Source organism: Antechinus flavipes, chromosome 6, assembly GCF_016432865.1.
Source record: "Antechinus flavipes isolate AdamAnt ecotype Samford, QLD, Australia chromosome 6, AdamAnt_v2, whole genome shotgun sequence".
NCBI lineage: Eukaryota > Metazoa > Chordata > Mammalia > Dasyuromorphia > Dasyuridae > Antechinus > Antechinus flavipes.
This window is the reverse complement of record NC_067403.1, coordinates 163,049,435-163,064,945: the sequence shown is the minus strand read 5'-3', so window position 1 is coordinate 163,064,945 and position 15,511 is coordinate 163,049,435. Positions and strand designations below refer to the sequence as shown.

At 35.3% G+C, this 15,511-nt stretch overlaps 1 protein-coding gene across 1 annotated transcript in view; it reads left to right on the top strand.

Moving 5' to 3' along the window:
* Positions 1 to 15,511, top strand: part of FRAS1 (Fraser extracellular matrix complex subunit 1) — a 360,951-nt gene that overhangs the window by 195,616 nt on the left and 149,824 nt on the right. Inside the window, exons 28-30 of the mRNA XM_051966720.1 lie at positions 4,237 to 4,390; positions 12,370 to 12,548; positions 14,678 to 14,794. Coding sequence (XP_051822680.1) covers positions 4,237 to 4,390; positions 12,370 to 12,548; positions 14,678 to 14,794 — 450 coding nt within the window. The remainder of the gene's footprint in view (positions 1 to 4,236; positions 4,391 to 12,369; positions 12,549 to 14,677; positions 14,795 to 15,511) is intronic.

Here is a 15,511-nt window from a genome sequence, read left to right as displayed (position 1 = left end):
CGAACCCAAAAAACTAGACTGGTAAAAGAAATTTATTATTGACACTGGGAAGTCAGCCTTTGCTATGCATGAATAGAAAGACTGAATTCCTTAGTGCAAGTCCTGGTAGAGAGATATAAAGTTTCTAATGGAGAAATCCCAACAGAGAGGTACAAAATCTTGTTAGGGAAATAGGTGAGGATAAAGAGAGGGTTACACTAAAAGAGAATAACATTTCAGCAGGCAGAGATTTTCTGCTATGCTAGGGAGAGAGAGAGTTTCCTTGGCATGGCATATTAGGTCCTCTGCAAGGACTGAACTTGGTTCTTTTTATAATAAATAAATTAGCTCTTTTTATAATAGAAGCCTTGGCTACAAGCTGGGATTTGCTCTTGATTGGGGCTGGGTGGGCTTGAGCTGGAATTGAATAGAATTGAATGAGTCTTTCTCAACTAATCTTTAATTCAATAGTTTGGAATTCTCCAGATCCTGACTCAACTAACCCCATCTAGATAAACCACTTTTATGATGATTCCCTGAGGCTGGTCTCATAGAGGCAGGGTTCAAGGACAATTTCTCCTTCAAGGAGCTTCTCAAGTGCTCTACCTCCTGGCTCATTCCCAAAGTCAGAGAGAGAAAGAGAAAGAGTTTTGGGGCTCCCCTCATCACTTTGACTTTATTGTTGAATGATATTTCATGGAGTTATTCGTTTCCACTTGTCCAAATCTAACTTTTCAGGAATCTTAACTTTTTTCCATTTTGTCAATTCTGTTTTTAGGAGTTCTTTTCTTCAGTGAATTTTTGTGCTGCTTTTACTATTAGGCCAATTCTGTTTTTTAAAAGTACTTTCTCCAGTATTTTTTGTGCTTCTTTTTACCAAGTTGTTAATTTCCCTTTCATAATTTGCTTGTAACATTCTCATTTCTTTTCCCAAAATTTTCTTTACCACTTTTAGTTTTTTCTTCAACTCTTCCAGGAATTCTTGTTGATCTTGGGTATAGTTAACATTTTTATTTGTAACTGTTTTTACATTGTGGCCTTTTGCGTTCATGTCTTGGGCTTCCTTGTCATTGTAGTAACTTTTTATGGTCAGTTTTGTTGCTGTTGTTTGCTCATTTTTCTAACATATTTCTTGATTTAAATTTATGTCAAAGTTGAACTCTACTTACCTGGAGATGAGGAGGCATTGTCTCAAGATTCTGGATTTTTCCATGTTGTTTATTCTGGGAGGTCTGCAAGTTCCAGTATAGTATGATCATGGGAGAGTATGGTCACTACCTTTAGTCTTTATCCAAGAAAGGCCTTGGTCCATGGCAACCACAAGTGTTAGTATTCTCTTTGTCTTGGAACTGTGACCCAGAACTTCATATGAGCAGCAGAGTGGCCATTCACCATCTATGGACTGAGAGTTAGTTACTGAAATTGCTGCTGCTGCTACTGTGGCTGCTATTGCTGATACTTTGTGTGTGGGCTCAAAATAGATTTCCAGTCCAGTATCACAAACACTTCATACCTCCCTCTGAAGTTTTCTTAGGCTAGAAAAATGTTTCATCATCTTGACTCTATCCACTCTAAAAAGGAAATTCATAAGGGGAGAAATCCAAGGTATTAGTAGATCTTTAAAATGGCCCAAATAACTCCTAGCAAGAGAAATGCAAATCAAAGTAATTAGGAGGTTCTGCCTCATGCACATCAAATTGGCAATGATGACAAAAAAATGAAAATAGCAATTTGTGGAGGGAGTGTGGGAAGACAGGCACATTAACACATTTGTGGGTGAGCTATGAATTGGGTCTGATGTTGCAGAAAGTGATTTGGAATTATACCCCCCCAAGTCACTGATCTGTAGCTACCTAACATTATCACTGCCAAGCATATGGAAAAATGAGATCCCAGAAAAAGCACAAGGATCTGCATGTGCAGTGATATTTCTAGCTGAACTCTTTATTGTATCAGAGTATTTGAACCATTATTGGGGGGGGGAATGAATAAATTTTGCTTCTTTATTCAGAAAAAAGCAGTTTAAATGTGAACTCCCTCTTCTACTGTTTTCTTTACTTTTAAATCCCTTAACCTTGTCTATTACTCTATCCCCCTTTTCTTAATTCTCTGACAAAATGGTGTTACTTCTCCATGGCATTGCCAGCCCCTGAACAGGAGCACTCCAGATTTGCTTTAAATAGGGCTACTAAGTGGTCAAGTACATAAAAAAAATGCTGGACTGGAGTCAGGAAGACCTGAATTCCAATATGGCCTTATTCACTTTAGTTGTATAACCCTGGTCAAGTTCCTTAATCATTTCTTCCTCAGTTCTTTATATGTAAAATGAGTTAGAGAAGAAAATGAGAATCCAGTCCAGTATCTTTGCCAAGAAAATTCCAAATGGGGTCATGACGAATCAGAAATATTGAAGTATCTGAATAACAACAACATATTTATATATATCCTTATTGCTTTCCCCATTAGAATAGAAGGGATCAGTTCATTCTTTTATCCTCCAGTTTCCGAGGGTTTTTTTTTTTTAAGGCATTTGACTGAGAAAAGGAGGGATTCAGACCACTGGAAGGAATGATGGAGTGTAGAGAAGATGTTCACAATTCCTCAATCAGCTCAGTTTATCTGATCCTTAGATTCCTTATTTGTACTCTGGTTGTCTGGTACTCTGTGGGTACTCGTTCTAAGGCGCCATCTTCCTTAATAGCACACGACAGTATCCCTGGGAATGGAGGTGCACATTATGGCTAAATTGGACTAAAGGTTTTTTTGTGAGTCATTCAAAGTTCTGAATTTAAGTTATCCTTAGAGATAGTTGCATATATGTATTTATACGCATGTATGTGTAATTCTTTTATGTTTGTTTGTATGTTACTTAAATTCAGGGATTTGGAGAGAAAGACAGACAGAGACAGAGAGACAGAGATAAAAAGAGAGAGACAGACAGACAGACAAACAGACACAGACAGAGACTGAGAGAGAGAGAGACAAACAGACAGATAGACACAGAGGCAGAAGGACAAAGAGACAGAGAAACAGAGCCAGAACCAAAACCAGAATCAGAGCAACAGAGACTAACAGATGGAATGAGAGTTCTGGAGAGATAATTAGGGAGAGAAAAGGAGAAAGGAGGGGCAGATAATGAAGAGGACCAGAGAGGAGAGAGATGCTGCCCAATAATGTGTCTGAGATGAACATATAATCAATATAGCTCAGGCTGCTGCAAGTATAAGAATGGATTATACTAAATCAGGAAGTTAGGAGCAAGGGTAATGTATTTTGCAAGATTCAGGAAATTGCAGTCCCTTTGACATCATTGTAGTAGATACTTTACCTATATGCTGATATATCTTTTAATACTGTTGTAAATAAGATGATATAGTAATTTGGAAAATATGAAATTCTTCAGGATTTTTCCTCACAATATTAGTAATTATAGAACTCTGTATAGTTCTATAGCCTAGGCATTAGACATTTATTTTCCCAGGTTTTCTTCCAGCTCCCCAATGCTGAATTCCACCAGCCTACTAAGTGTCTCACTTGCCTGATTTGTATAATACAAGTATTTATAATTGCCTGTTGGGAAAGGACCAAACCCCAAATGTGGTATGAATAGAAAGTGGTGCCTTGTCTCTCTTTCACATGGCTATCCCCTTGTGAATGTTCTTGGCTTTATTTTAGCTATCTGTGTATCTGATAGTAGTGATAATAATATAGATAAAAATCCCTCCTGAAATAAAAGCCTTCTTTAAAATTATATCTAGTTTTTTTTAATATATGGAAAAATTGAAAACCAGAATAATTTCACTAGCTCAGTTTCTGAAAAATGTAAAATATTATATTTTAAATCAAACCTTTTCCTTCAATAGATTGTAAACTTTTTGTTTTTCTACTTTTTAATCTTGGCAACCAGTTTGGTATCTTGTACAATTTTATCACTTAGAATCAAATACTGGGTTCAGGAAGTCATAAAGAACTTGAAGAGCCCTAAGAGAGACCTAATACAACTCTCACTGTGTATAACTTAAGGAATATTAATAAAAATATTTATTTAGTTGAATTCATTTGATTTATAAAACCTGAAATTTTGTGTTCTGCCCAATTAAAGGGAAAGCCATCTGTGATTTTGAGTCTGAGTCTACTCTTTCTTGATGAAAGTCTTTGACAAGTTATAATAGTATTGACATCTTCTTGAAATGTGACCCTAAAGGTGGGTTTTGCTCAGTTATCTCTAGACTCAACATGCCCTTTTCTCCCTCATAGATTGAAGGAGACCTTCAACTAGTGGCTAACTCACTAGTGTGGGTTCCAGAGGGAGGAATGCTGCCAATCACCAACAGGATCTTACGGGCCGAAGTGCTGGGTGCCAGAGACTCGGAAATCATCTACACGATTGATGAAGACCATCCAAGATTTGGTAATGTTTTTTTCCCACTTTGGGATGATAGAGATGGTTTATCCTGAATCCTTCAGCTCATTCGTATTTGTATGGTGTTAATTGCACCAATACCAATGCTAATAAGAAATAGCTAGCATTTATATAGTACCTACCATGTGCTAGACACTGTGTTAAGCATTTGCCAGATATTATCTCATTTGATTCTCACAACTATTCTGCAAAATAGATGTTTCTATTTTACATTTATTTTACAGTTAAGAAAACTGAGATTAAATGGTTTTCCCAAAGTCACATAGCGAATAAGGATCTGGATCTGTATAGGAGCTCATTTTCCTTACTCCAAACCCAGTGCTCTATCCATTGTGTTAGCCAGCTTCTAACAACCAAAACAAGGATACCATTCATTACTACATGTAGACCACTTTATGGTTTCCAGAATTCTTTATTGTACCATACTCCTTTAATCCTCACAATGACTGTGTGAGGAAGACAGGACAGACATTCTTATTTCCATTTTGCAGATGAAGAAATTAAGGATCACAAATTAAATTGCTTTCCCAAGACCTCATTTTAAGTAGAATATGACATTAGATCTGAGGTTTCCTGAGATCCATTTTGGTATTTTTTTTCTCTTATATACCACTGCTTCATAGTTTGTAATGCTTTTACCAACTTAGGGTTTACTGATGATATCTCTCTTATTTTTGTTCACATTAAGAAATGGGTTAATAGGATTAATTGTTTTATTTCTTCAATAAAAAACTTTTTATTTGGCAGAATTGAGACACACACAGAGGAAAAGAGAGACAGAGACAGAGAGATGATCTGGGTCCAGATTAATGTAAATAATGACTCCTATGAAGTGATTACATTATTCAGCTCTGAAACTGCATGTTTCCATTGGATTGGAACCAATGACAATATTTTATATAATCCCAAATTTGAATAGTATAAATTTGAAAACATGTGCCTAGTTCATAGAATGCATTATTTGTCCTAATTCAGACCTAATTCTACATATATGGGACTGTTAGGAACCCAACTAAAGTACAATTTTTGTAAATCTCTAAATCCTTCTTGAACTTGGCCCATGATTAGTATTTTTCCATTGGTCAACGCTTTTCTTGATTAAGCTTTGAACTTTTCACATAGGAAAACTTTTCATAGTCCTTATTTCAGAAAGTTCTTTAGTTTTCGGTCTTACTATCATGGTTTTTGTATATCTTTTGTGTGAAGAAGACAACTGAATTTCTATGACATCCTATTTAAGGATTTAAGAGGCTATGCCACAGAAAAATAAGCCTAAACTAATGAAATTATGCTGGTATTTTTATCTTATGGTGAATTTATTAAAAGTGATACATTAAAATATCAATTATATTTATCTTAGTTGATAAGTGACCAACCCCAAATTAAGCACAACCTATTCTAAGATGCATATAATCCAATAAACTATTCATTACTTTGTACAACTTTCTGTATCCTGAATATCTGAATCTTTAATAAATATTAATGGAACATTCATTAATATCTGAAGACCTATCCTATTATCTGAAGATCATAATAGTTGTTTTTTAGTGCTATTGTTATTCTTGACCATTAATCTCTTAATTTCTTTTTTCCATTCCTTAATTTCCTAATTTCCAGACTCATAGGTAAATCAGTGGATAGTGCTGCACTTGGAACTGTGAAGACTTTACTTTAAATATTGCTGTAACAGAATACTAGCCTTGTGACCCTGATCAAGTCACTTAATCTGTTTGCCTCAGTTTCATCAACTGTAAAAAAACAAAACAAAACAAAACCCTGTGTTTTTCATCAAAAACTGTAAATAGTAGCATTTTAGGTTGTTTAAAGATCAAATGAGAAATCCATGTAAAGCAGTCTGCAAGGCCTGGAATCACAAGACTCATCATCCTTAGTTCAAAAACCTGGCCTCAGAACTGTGTAACACTGGGCTAGTCATGAAATTCTATTTGCCTCAGTTTCCTCATCAATAAAATAAGCTGGAAAAGGAAATGACAATCTACTTCATTATGTTTGCCAAGAAAACCTCAAAAGGGATCACAAAGAGTCAAACACTATTAACAACAAGTGAACAATAAATACAAAAATTATTTTTATTTTATACCATTATAATTTTAATATGCTTAGCGCTCCTATTATTCATAATCAAATCAAATTATTACTAGAAGAACCACTTGAATAAAAATGGTGGAGGGAACCAGTAGGATAAGACATTTAAGCTGATTAACTTGAATCAATTGAATTGAATTCAAATAGATTGGATAAATTTGCCTGGTGATAGCATTTCCATCAACTATTATGTTTCAAATCCTCACTTCTGGGAATAATTGAGTTTTCTATTCATTACATCTTGTTAAGAGAACTAAATTTGAATACACACATATATGCTTTCATAGTACATATGTATAATACATGCATATACATTCAAGCACAAACACATAAGTCTATATGCATATACACATAAAATTGTTGTAAATGTATATATTTATACATGTGCATGTGTGTGTCTCTATATGTATATGCATGTTTATATAAATGTCAGTGTCTATATATACATATGTATATTTTATATATATATTATATGCAGATAGAGAGAAGGAGAGAGACAGAGCCAGAGCAACAGAGAGAGACACACAAAAGGAGAGAGGGGAGAGAGAGAGAGAGAGAGGAAGAAAGAGAGAGAGGGAGGGAGGAGAGAAGGAGAGAGAGGGAGGGAGAAAGAGAGAGCTTGATGTGAATAAATTTTTTGCCTGGACCCATGATTTCATTTGTATGGAGCACCACTAATGAAAAAACTATTTACCAAGTAAGATTGGGCACGTTCTTTGACATTTTTAGGCTTTTGTGGGTATCAAAGGAAGAGATATCAAACTCCTAGGACTACAGGCAACCTGTAAAACTCCTATGGAACCAAAAGCAGATTCTTTTTTTTATTTATTAATTATAACTTTTTTATTGACAGAACCCATGCCAGGGTAATTTTTTACAACATTATCCCTTGCATTCACTTCTGTTCCGATTTTTCCCCTCCTTCCCTCCACCCCCTCCCTGAGATGGCAAGCAGTCCTATACATGTTAAATATGTCACAGTATATCCTAGATGCGATATATGTGTGCAGGACCGAACAGTTCTCTTGTTGCACAGGGAGAATTGGATTTAGAAGGTAAAAATAATCCGGGAAGAAAAACAAAAATGTGAACAGTTTTCATTCATTTCCCAGTGTTCTTTCTTTGGTTGTAGCTGCTTCTGTCCATCATTGATCAATTGAAACTGAGTTACAGAATACATCCTCATACAGTATTGTTGTTGAAATATATACTGATCTCCTGGTTCTGCTCATTTCACTTAGCATCAGTTCATGTAAGTCTCTCCAAACCTCTCTGTATTCATCCTGCTGAACCAAAAGCAGATTAAACTATAATTGGGAAATATTTAACAAGATAAATAAAAATACAGTACGACCTAGATAATGTTAATTTGTGTTTTCTAAGTTAGTTTTCTCTCTCCTTGTCCCACCTTTTCTAATTGAGTTTTATACCACTGCTCTGGGGTATTGAGAGCTTAAGGAACTTGTTCAGGGTCACACAATTAGTATCTAGTACTAATAATATCTGAGATAAGGCTTGAACTCTCAGGTCTTCCTGACTGAGAGCCACTCTCTGTCTATCTGCTATTTCATACTGCCTCTGAAAACATTTATATTGTTTGTTAAAATTGATAAATTACATTCTTTAACACTGTAATTGCCATTCAAATATTATTCCCTCTGGTGTCCTGCCCTCTCATTTCTCCCTGTCTCATTTATCCTGCACACTTTTGCATGGTTAGACTTAATCATGTCACTCTGTATCTATTCAAGAATCTTCACTAGTTTTCCATTGTTTATTTAATAATATTTAAACTCTTTAACCCAACATGAACTAACTTATCTCTAACTTACTTTTCCTCCATTCTTAACATGTAGATATACTACTTTCAAGTTCTAACTCAAAGTCCAAATTCTTTTGTGAAAAGTCATAATTTATGCAAACTGAAAGTAGATATAAACAGATAAGAAATGAAAAAAAAGTTTCTTCCACCTTAATTTTTAACCATTTTGAAGGAATTCTTAACCTATGTTTGGTTGAAGAAGGGCTAAAAATGTCTAGTGTTAAAAGAAATGTCTAATGTAAAACAAAAAACAACAAAAAAAACCTCACCCTGTCTTGGTTCTGGCTGACAGCCATGGAATAATTCTGTTTAGCTAAGATATGACCATATATCAGAGAATACATGCCTCTTTGTACATATTTGTATGCATGCCTATTTATATAAATAGATCATTTGATCTGATTAGAAGATTTCTTCTTTATCTATTGATAGATACATTTGTATGAGGAGATGATTTGTTAGTGGTGCATATATATATATATATATGTTTCTCTGTCTCTCTGTCTTTCTCCCTCTCTGTGTCTCTCTTTTTTTTTCTCTGTCTGTTTTTGTGTCTCTCTTCTGTCTCTTTTCTATCTGTCACTGTCTCTCTCTTTCTCTCTCACTCTGTCTCTCTTTGTCTCTCTGTCCCTCTCTTTCTGTCTCTGCCACTTTCTGCCTTTGTGTTTCTCTGTCACTGTATTTCTCTCTGTCTCTGTCCCCCTGTCTCTGTCTCTCTGTCTCTTCCTCCCTCCTTGTCTCTTTTTGTATCTCTCTGTCTCTCTTTCTCTGTCTCTTCCTCCGTCCCTCTGTCCTTTCATTCTTCTCTCTTTTTCTCTCCCTCTTCTCTACCCCTCCCTCTCTGTCTCTGTCTGTCTCTGATTATCTGTCACTGCCTGTCTCCCCCCTCCTCTCTCTGTCTCTGTCTTTCTCTGTCTCTCTCTCTCTCTCTCTATTACTCTGACTCTCTCTGTCTTTCTTCTCTTTCTCCCTTCTCTCTCTCTCTTTCCTTCCTTATTTTTGAAGTTTTGCCAAGAAATTTATATACTTTGTCTCATTTGAGTTCCCTTACATTTGAGTCACCCGGTTATTATGAGAAAGTTATAATAGATATTTTCTTATTGAGGCATTTCTGTCATGTCTGGTTCTCTGTGATCTCATTTGGCAGAGATATTCTTGGCAGAGATGCTGAAATGGTTTGCCATTTCTTTATCTAGCTCTTCTTTCAAATGAAGAAACTGAGGTAAATAGAATTAAGTGACTTAACTGGAACAAGCAGTAAATGTCTGAGGCTGAATTTGAACTCAGACCCTGACTCTAGGGTGATGCTCTATACACTGTGCTACTTATCTGATCCCATTTTAAGGATGGAGAAACTGAGTTGAGGTTGGGACTTAAATTCAGGTTTTTTCTGACTCCAATTTCAGCATTGTCTAATAGTCTAAACACAGCTTCTCATTATTCTTTACAGGATGGCATAATACACTACTTATTATGTTTGTTGTTTCCAATTTATTGATAATAATCATCATCTCTATTAAAATGATAATATGGAGAAAATTCAGAGCTGAAAATAGGATAAAAATGACTTTTTAAAAAAGAGACCAATAATTTCAGGTGGAGAATGAGTAACAAGAGCCAATGTTTTATTTAGAGATGAAAATATTCTGTTTTCACTTCAAAAAAGGGTCAAAGAAATTCAGTATAAAGGAAGACTTAGAAATTATACAAAAAACCTAAATATTGCTGTAATCTGCAGATCTCAGAAAATCTATAATGCAAACTTAATTCTTTAAAAATAGATTTTCTTGAGTTTTTCTCCAATCAAATTTTGTGTAACATTTGGTTTAACCTTTCCTTTTTAATATAATAATAACTTTTTTATTTTTCAAAATACATGTAAAAATAGTTTTGAACATTCATCTTTGCAAAACCTTGTGTGCCAAATTTTTCTTCCTCTCCTCTCCCCTAGACAGAAATTAATCTAGCATAGGATAAACATGTGCAATTCTTCTAAACGTATTTCCACATTTATCATGTTGCACACAAAAAATCAGATCAAAAGGGAAATAACCTCTCCTTTTTTGGTGAAAAGCTTTCTCTTTACCTACCTAGCAAATCTACCTTCTAGGATTTTTTTTCCTGGTAAAAGTTGATCAACTCATAATACCAAATTAATTTTCAAAATTTCTCTTCTCATTCTCTTCTCATGCTCATTGGAGATAAGAACTAGATCTATGATTTAAGTGAGAGAGGCAACAATTGTGAGATGAGAAAACTCCCTCCACGGATGGGAATGGCTTTGAAACTTCAATATAGTTTTTTGAATTGTCTAGAGGGGCAATAGCTAGCTGAGGGTGGATCCTGGAGACAGGAGGAGCTGAGTTCAAATGTGGCCTCAGACATTTAACACAACACTATCTGGGTGACCCTGAACAAGTCAAGAAGTCATTTAAGATCAGTTGCCCCTCAAAAATCCTCCCCAAATTCCAACAGCAATATATATATATATATATATATATATATATATATTGCCCAGAACAAAAAATTTCAAACTGTGGGTCACCATCTCACATGGGGTTGTATAACTGAATGTGGGAGTTGTGAAAAATTTGGCAACAGTAAAATGTATCAAATATTCCACCAAGATTTAATTTGTTATATTGTTATTTGTCCTTTGTTCTCGAGAAGTACAATGATATCAAGGAGCTGATGTCATAATGTGCAAGTGAATTGGATTTGAGTGAGGGAGGGCTGTGTAAGGTCACCTGTCTCACTTTCTCTGTCATTATCATCCGGATTCACTGTAAATTTATGTAAAAATAAACAAGCACATCATCTCATTGGTATGCAAATTTGCTTTCATCTTTAACAAATGGCAAAATTGTATATATACCAAAAAGTTATTTTAAAATAAATTTTTTATGATTTATTCTCAGTAAATGTTTGATTTGCATACCTATTTTATATATCTGTATACTCAGGTTTGTGTAAAAATTTCTCATGGTGAGAGGACTGTGGGAACTGAGTCTAGATCACAATGTAGTATTTTCACTCTTTTTGTGTTGTTTGCTTGCATTTTGTTTTCTTCTTCATTTTTTTCCCTTTTTGATCTGATTTTTTCTTGTGCTGTATGATAATTGTGGAAATATGTAGAGAAGAATTGCACGTATTTAACATATATCGGATTTCTTGCCATATAAAAGAGGGGATGGGGGGAAAGGAGAGAGAAAATAATTTGGAGCACAAGATTTTTCAAGGGTGAATGTTGAAAATTATCTAAGCACATGTTTTGAATATAAAAAGCTTTTGAATTGCACATGTTTAACATATATTGGATTACTTGCCACCTAGAGGAGGTAGGTGGAAGGGAGGGAGAAAAAATTTGGAACACACGGTTTTGCAAGGGTGAATGTTGAAAATCATCTATGCATATATTTTGAAAATAAAATTTTTTTTTAAAAAGTTAATTTCTTGGAAAAAAATTTCTCATGGTAAAGGGGTTGCAAGTGGAAAAAGTTTAAGAAGCCCTGCTTTAGAACTCCGAAGGATTAAGTGATTTGCCTGGACTAGATTCAGAATGTTTCCAAGGCAGGATTTGATCCCAGAGTTTTCTGGCTCAGAAACTAGTCCTTTATCAACTAATCCTACCCCACACCTCCATACCCCTTTAATTTTCTAATGTGATTTTAGTGGACATAAATCACTTGTTTCATATGTAACTTTGATGCTATTTGCAGAGATGGTTAGAACTGCTTTAGATTTGTAAATGATATCTAAGATTTTGTAATGATTACCTTTTTGTGTACCTTATCCTTGCTAGATGGTAAGAAAATTAAAAAGAAAAATTACAAATTAAAAAGTGAAAAGGCTGCTCTCCCAGGGAATGGAGTTCTTTGGATGAAACATATCGATAGTCAGCTATATGGGCAGCAACTCCTTTTTGGTGAAAGAATAGAAACTCCTGGTAGAATATTCACGAGTATTTTTCAGAAACTCTATGAGTCTATAAAGAGTTAACAGCTGGTCTGCCTCTTGTAATTGTGTTCTGCTTCTACAGGGGAATTGGTTCTTTTGATGAACATGCCCGCGGGCAGTCCAATGGATGGGAGACAGCACCTGCCTGATGGGAGAATGGCGACACCCACCAACACCTTCACTCAGCAGGATATCAATGAGGGCGTTGTGTGGTACAAGCACTCGGGTTCCCAGACACAAAGTGATTCCTTCAGCTTTCAGGTACTCTGGCTCATTATCTCAGTACCTTGAAGCATAACTCTAATAGTAATGTGTGTGTATGTAGATAAATGATACATCAAAGCATCAAATATAAAAAAGGACTGTGGGTAATTTTATATTGATGTCATAATGAAAGCAAACACTCTTATAAACCCGTAAGATAGGTAGCTTCATTTGCCAATTCAAAATGTTCTCTCCAAGAGATTTAAAGCTATAGTTATCTAAGTAAGAATAGATCCATAGGAACAAATAACTCTTCATTTTTTCTAGAAATGTTTATAGGACAGATTTATTTCAAAATATCAAGAAAAATATAGGATGTACTATCCCAAGCTATAGTTGAAGCAGGTATGCATATCAAGGACCAAGGGTTTTCCATCTAGTTTTCATGGCAATACACGAAACAAACCATTTCCTCCACTAAAGTCTTCTTCCATTGTCTCCATGTGGTATAATGGAGACCTAAGGTTCTTGAAGGCTGGACCTGTAAAGTATAAGTTCTGGCAGGAAAAAAGTTAGCTATAGATACAGAGAATGCTAGAGATGACTCCGTGAATATACCCTGTCACCCAATAATTAATCAACTATTACTGTACAAGATCTGAATATGAAGTAACATGGCTGATTTTTTAAAAACATGCATAGTACCCAAATTAATTTAATCTTCAAATTATTCATCTTGGGAGGCAACATACTTGTTCAAATGACTCCAAAATACTCAAAGGCATTTTTGGAAATGTTCTTCTTTGGAATTTCTTTCAAAATTTGTATTACATTTTTATGATTAGCTTTGATAGGCAGCTAGGTAATACAGTGGAAAGAATACAGTATCTGAGTTCTATCTGGCCTTAGACTCTTACCAGCTTTGTGATCCTTTCACTTCATCTATGTTTGCCTCAGTTTTCACATATGTAAAATGGGAATCATAACAGGATTTCCCTCCCAGACTTATTGTGAAGATAATATTTGTAAAATGCTTAGTACATGCATGGCACATAGTAGATACTTAAGAAATGGTTCTTCCTTCCCTTTCCCCTACAGATGGCAAGTCATGTGTCTTTTTGCCATTAGATGCAAGCTTGCATTTGAGAGGACTTTGGCTAAGAGAAAACTAGCTTTAGGTCCCTAACAAAATAGAGGAAATGGATCTGTCTTTTTGTGGACCTGGACCTTGATATTCTATACATCTTCACTAAGGTAGATCTATAAAAATGCCTTGTATAATGGCAGGATCACTGCAAGAAGTATTGAGCTTTCCATAGGATATGTCTGAAAGGGACAGAGCTCATTGAAATATATGAATTTCATGAATGTTGTTGTAAAGGCATCAGACTTTGTTTTATTTATTAAACTGACTTCCCTATAATAGTTTGTATGAATGTGGGCTTGTACAAGTGGCCAGTCATTTTCCATTCACCACTTTAGAGGTATTAAATAGATCTAAAATGAGATAAATATTGTGCTTTTATTTGCTCCTGCCCTTTTCTTTCACCTTTTTGTTTGCTTTATTACTAAATGAGATCAGCTGAGCTCTGCAGATTTAATTCTGTTTTCTTTCTGAAATGCTGTCATGAGCTATCAATACATTCCATCTGTTAGTTTGTATATTAAGACTCAGAATTTCTGTAATGTGTGCCCCAGTAAAAGACACTGTGACTTACTTAGAGGACTGATTCATTCTTCTTTGATAATAAGGAAGCTACTGGTATCTAGGGGATGCAGAACAAGGATGTAGAACCTGCCTGGACCTAGGTTTGGAAAATATTGCTGACCTACTGTGCATCAGACTCCAAATGCTAAGTATTTCACTAATATTATCTCATTTTTTCCTCAACAACTCTGGGAAATTTTCAGTTGCGGAAACCAAGGCAGAAAGAGTTTAAGTGATTTTCCCAGGATCACACAACTGCAAAATGTTTATATTTAAACTCAGTTCTTTCTGAGTCCAGAACTAATATTTTTTCCACTGCACTATCCAGGTACCTCAAAACTCTATCCATTGTGTCACCTAGCTGTCTCAAGTGTGTGAAGTATTACAAGAAGGTTGGGTTGGTCTTGAATATCTCTCAGAATGAATGTATGGATCTAAATACAGATTAGAGTCTTACTCCTCTGTCCTACCCTTGCAGGTATCCAGTACAATTGCCCCCCAAGCCCATCTGGAAAACCAAGTATTCAACATTGCCATCTTGCCAAAAACACCTGAGCCGCCAAAACTTTTCCTGGGAGCCAATCTGCATATGACTGTGAGTTTGGCCTAAGAGGTTTCCCTGTCATTCCTTTAGACAGGAGAAATAATGCAGTGGGAATGAAAATGATCCTTCCTTAAAACTAGGTGAACTCCTGACTTCACAATAATTTCATTTATCATCCCTTTCTCATTAATGGTATTCACATATTTTCCACTCACTGTAGGGATTGTGGATCTCAAAGCATTGAAGTCATTATGTAGAATGTGTAAGAATTCCTCAATAGCTTGTCTAATAAGTGGTTATCTAGCCTTTATATTGAATATTCTCATGATGACGGAACCCATTAACTCACAAGACAACTTATTTTATTTTTAGAACATTTCTCCGCGTGTCAAGCCTAAATAAATCCCACCTCTAAAACATTTTCCCATTGCTCCTGGTTCTTTCTGTCCTCTCTGGAGCTAATCCCTTCATGTGACTATTAAACCATGGGATGTCTTTCTTTTTGCATATTTAGACTGCTGAGATCTTCTTAAATGCCAGATTTCATGTTTGTACCTATAAAATGCCTGGGGGGTTTTTGTTTTCACCCATTGTTTCAGCCTTTTGAGATACTTTTGAATCCTGGTTTTTAATCAAAGGATTTTGTTCTCTGAGTTTGCATCTTCTGCAGTTTGATAAGCAGGTCTTTATCTAAGCTAGTACAGAGCCTTGAAGGACAGAGTGCTTTGCTATTCATAAAATATTCTTTGTTTATGCATTTATGTGTCT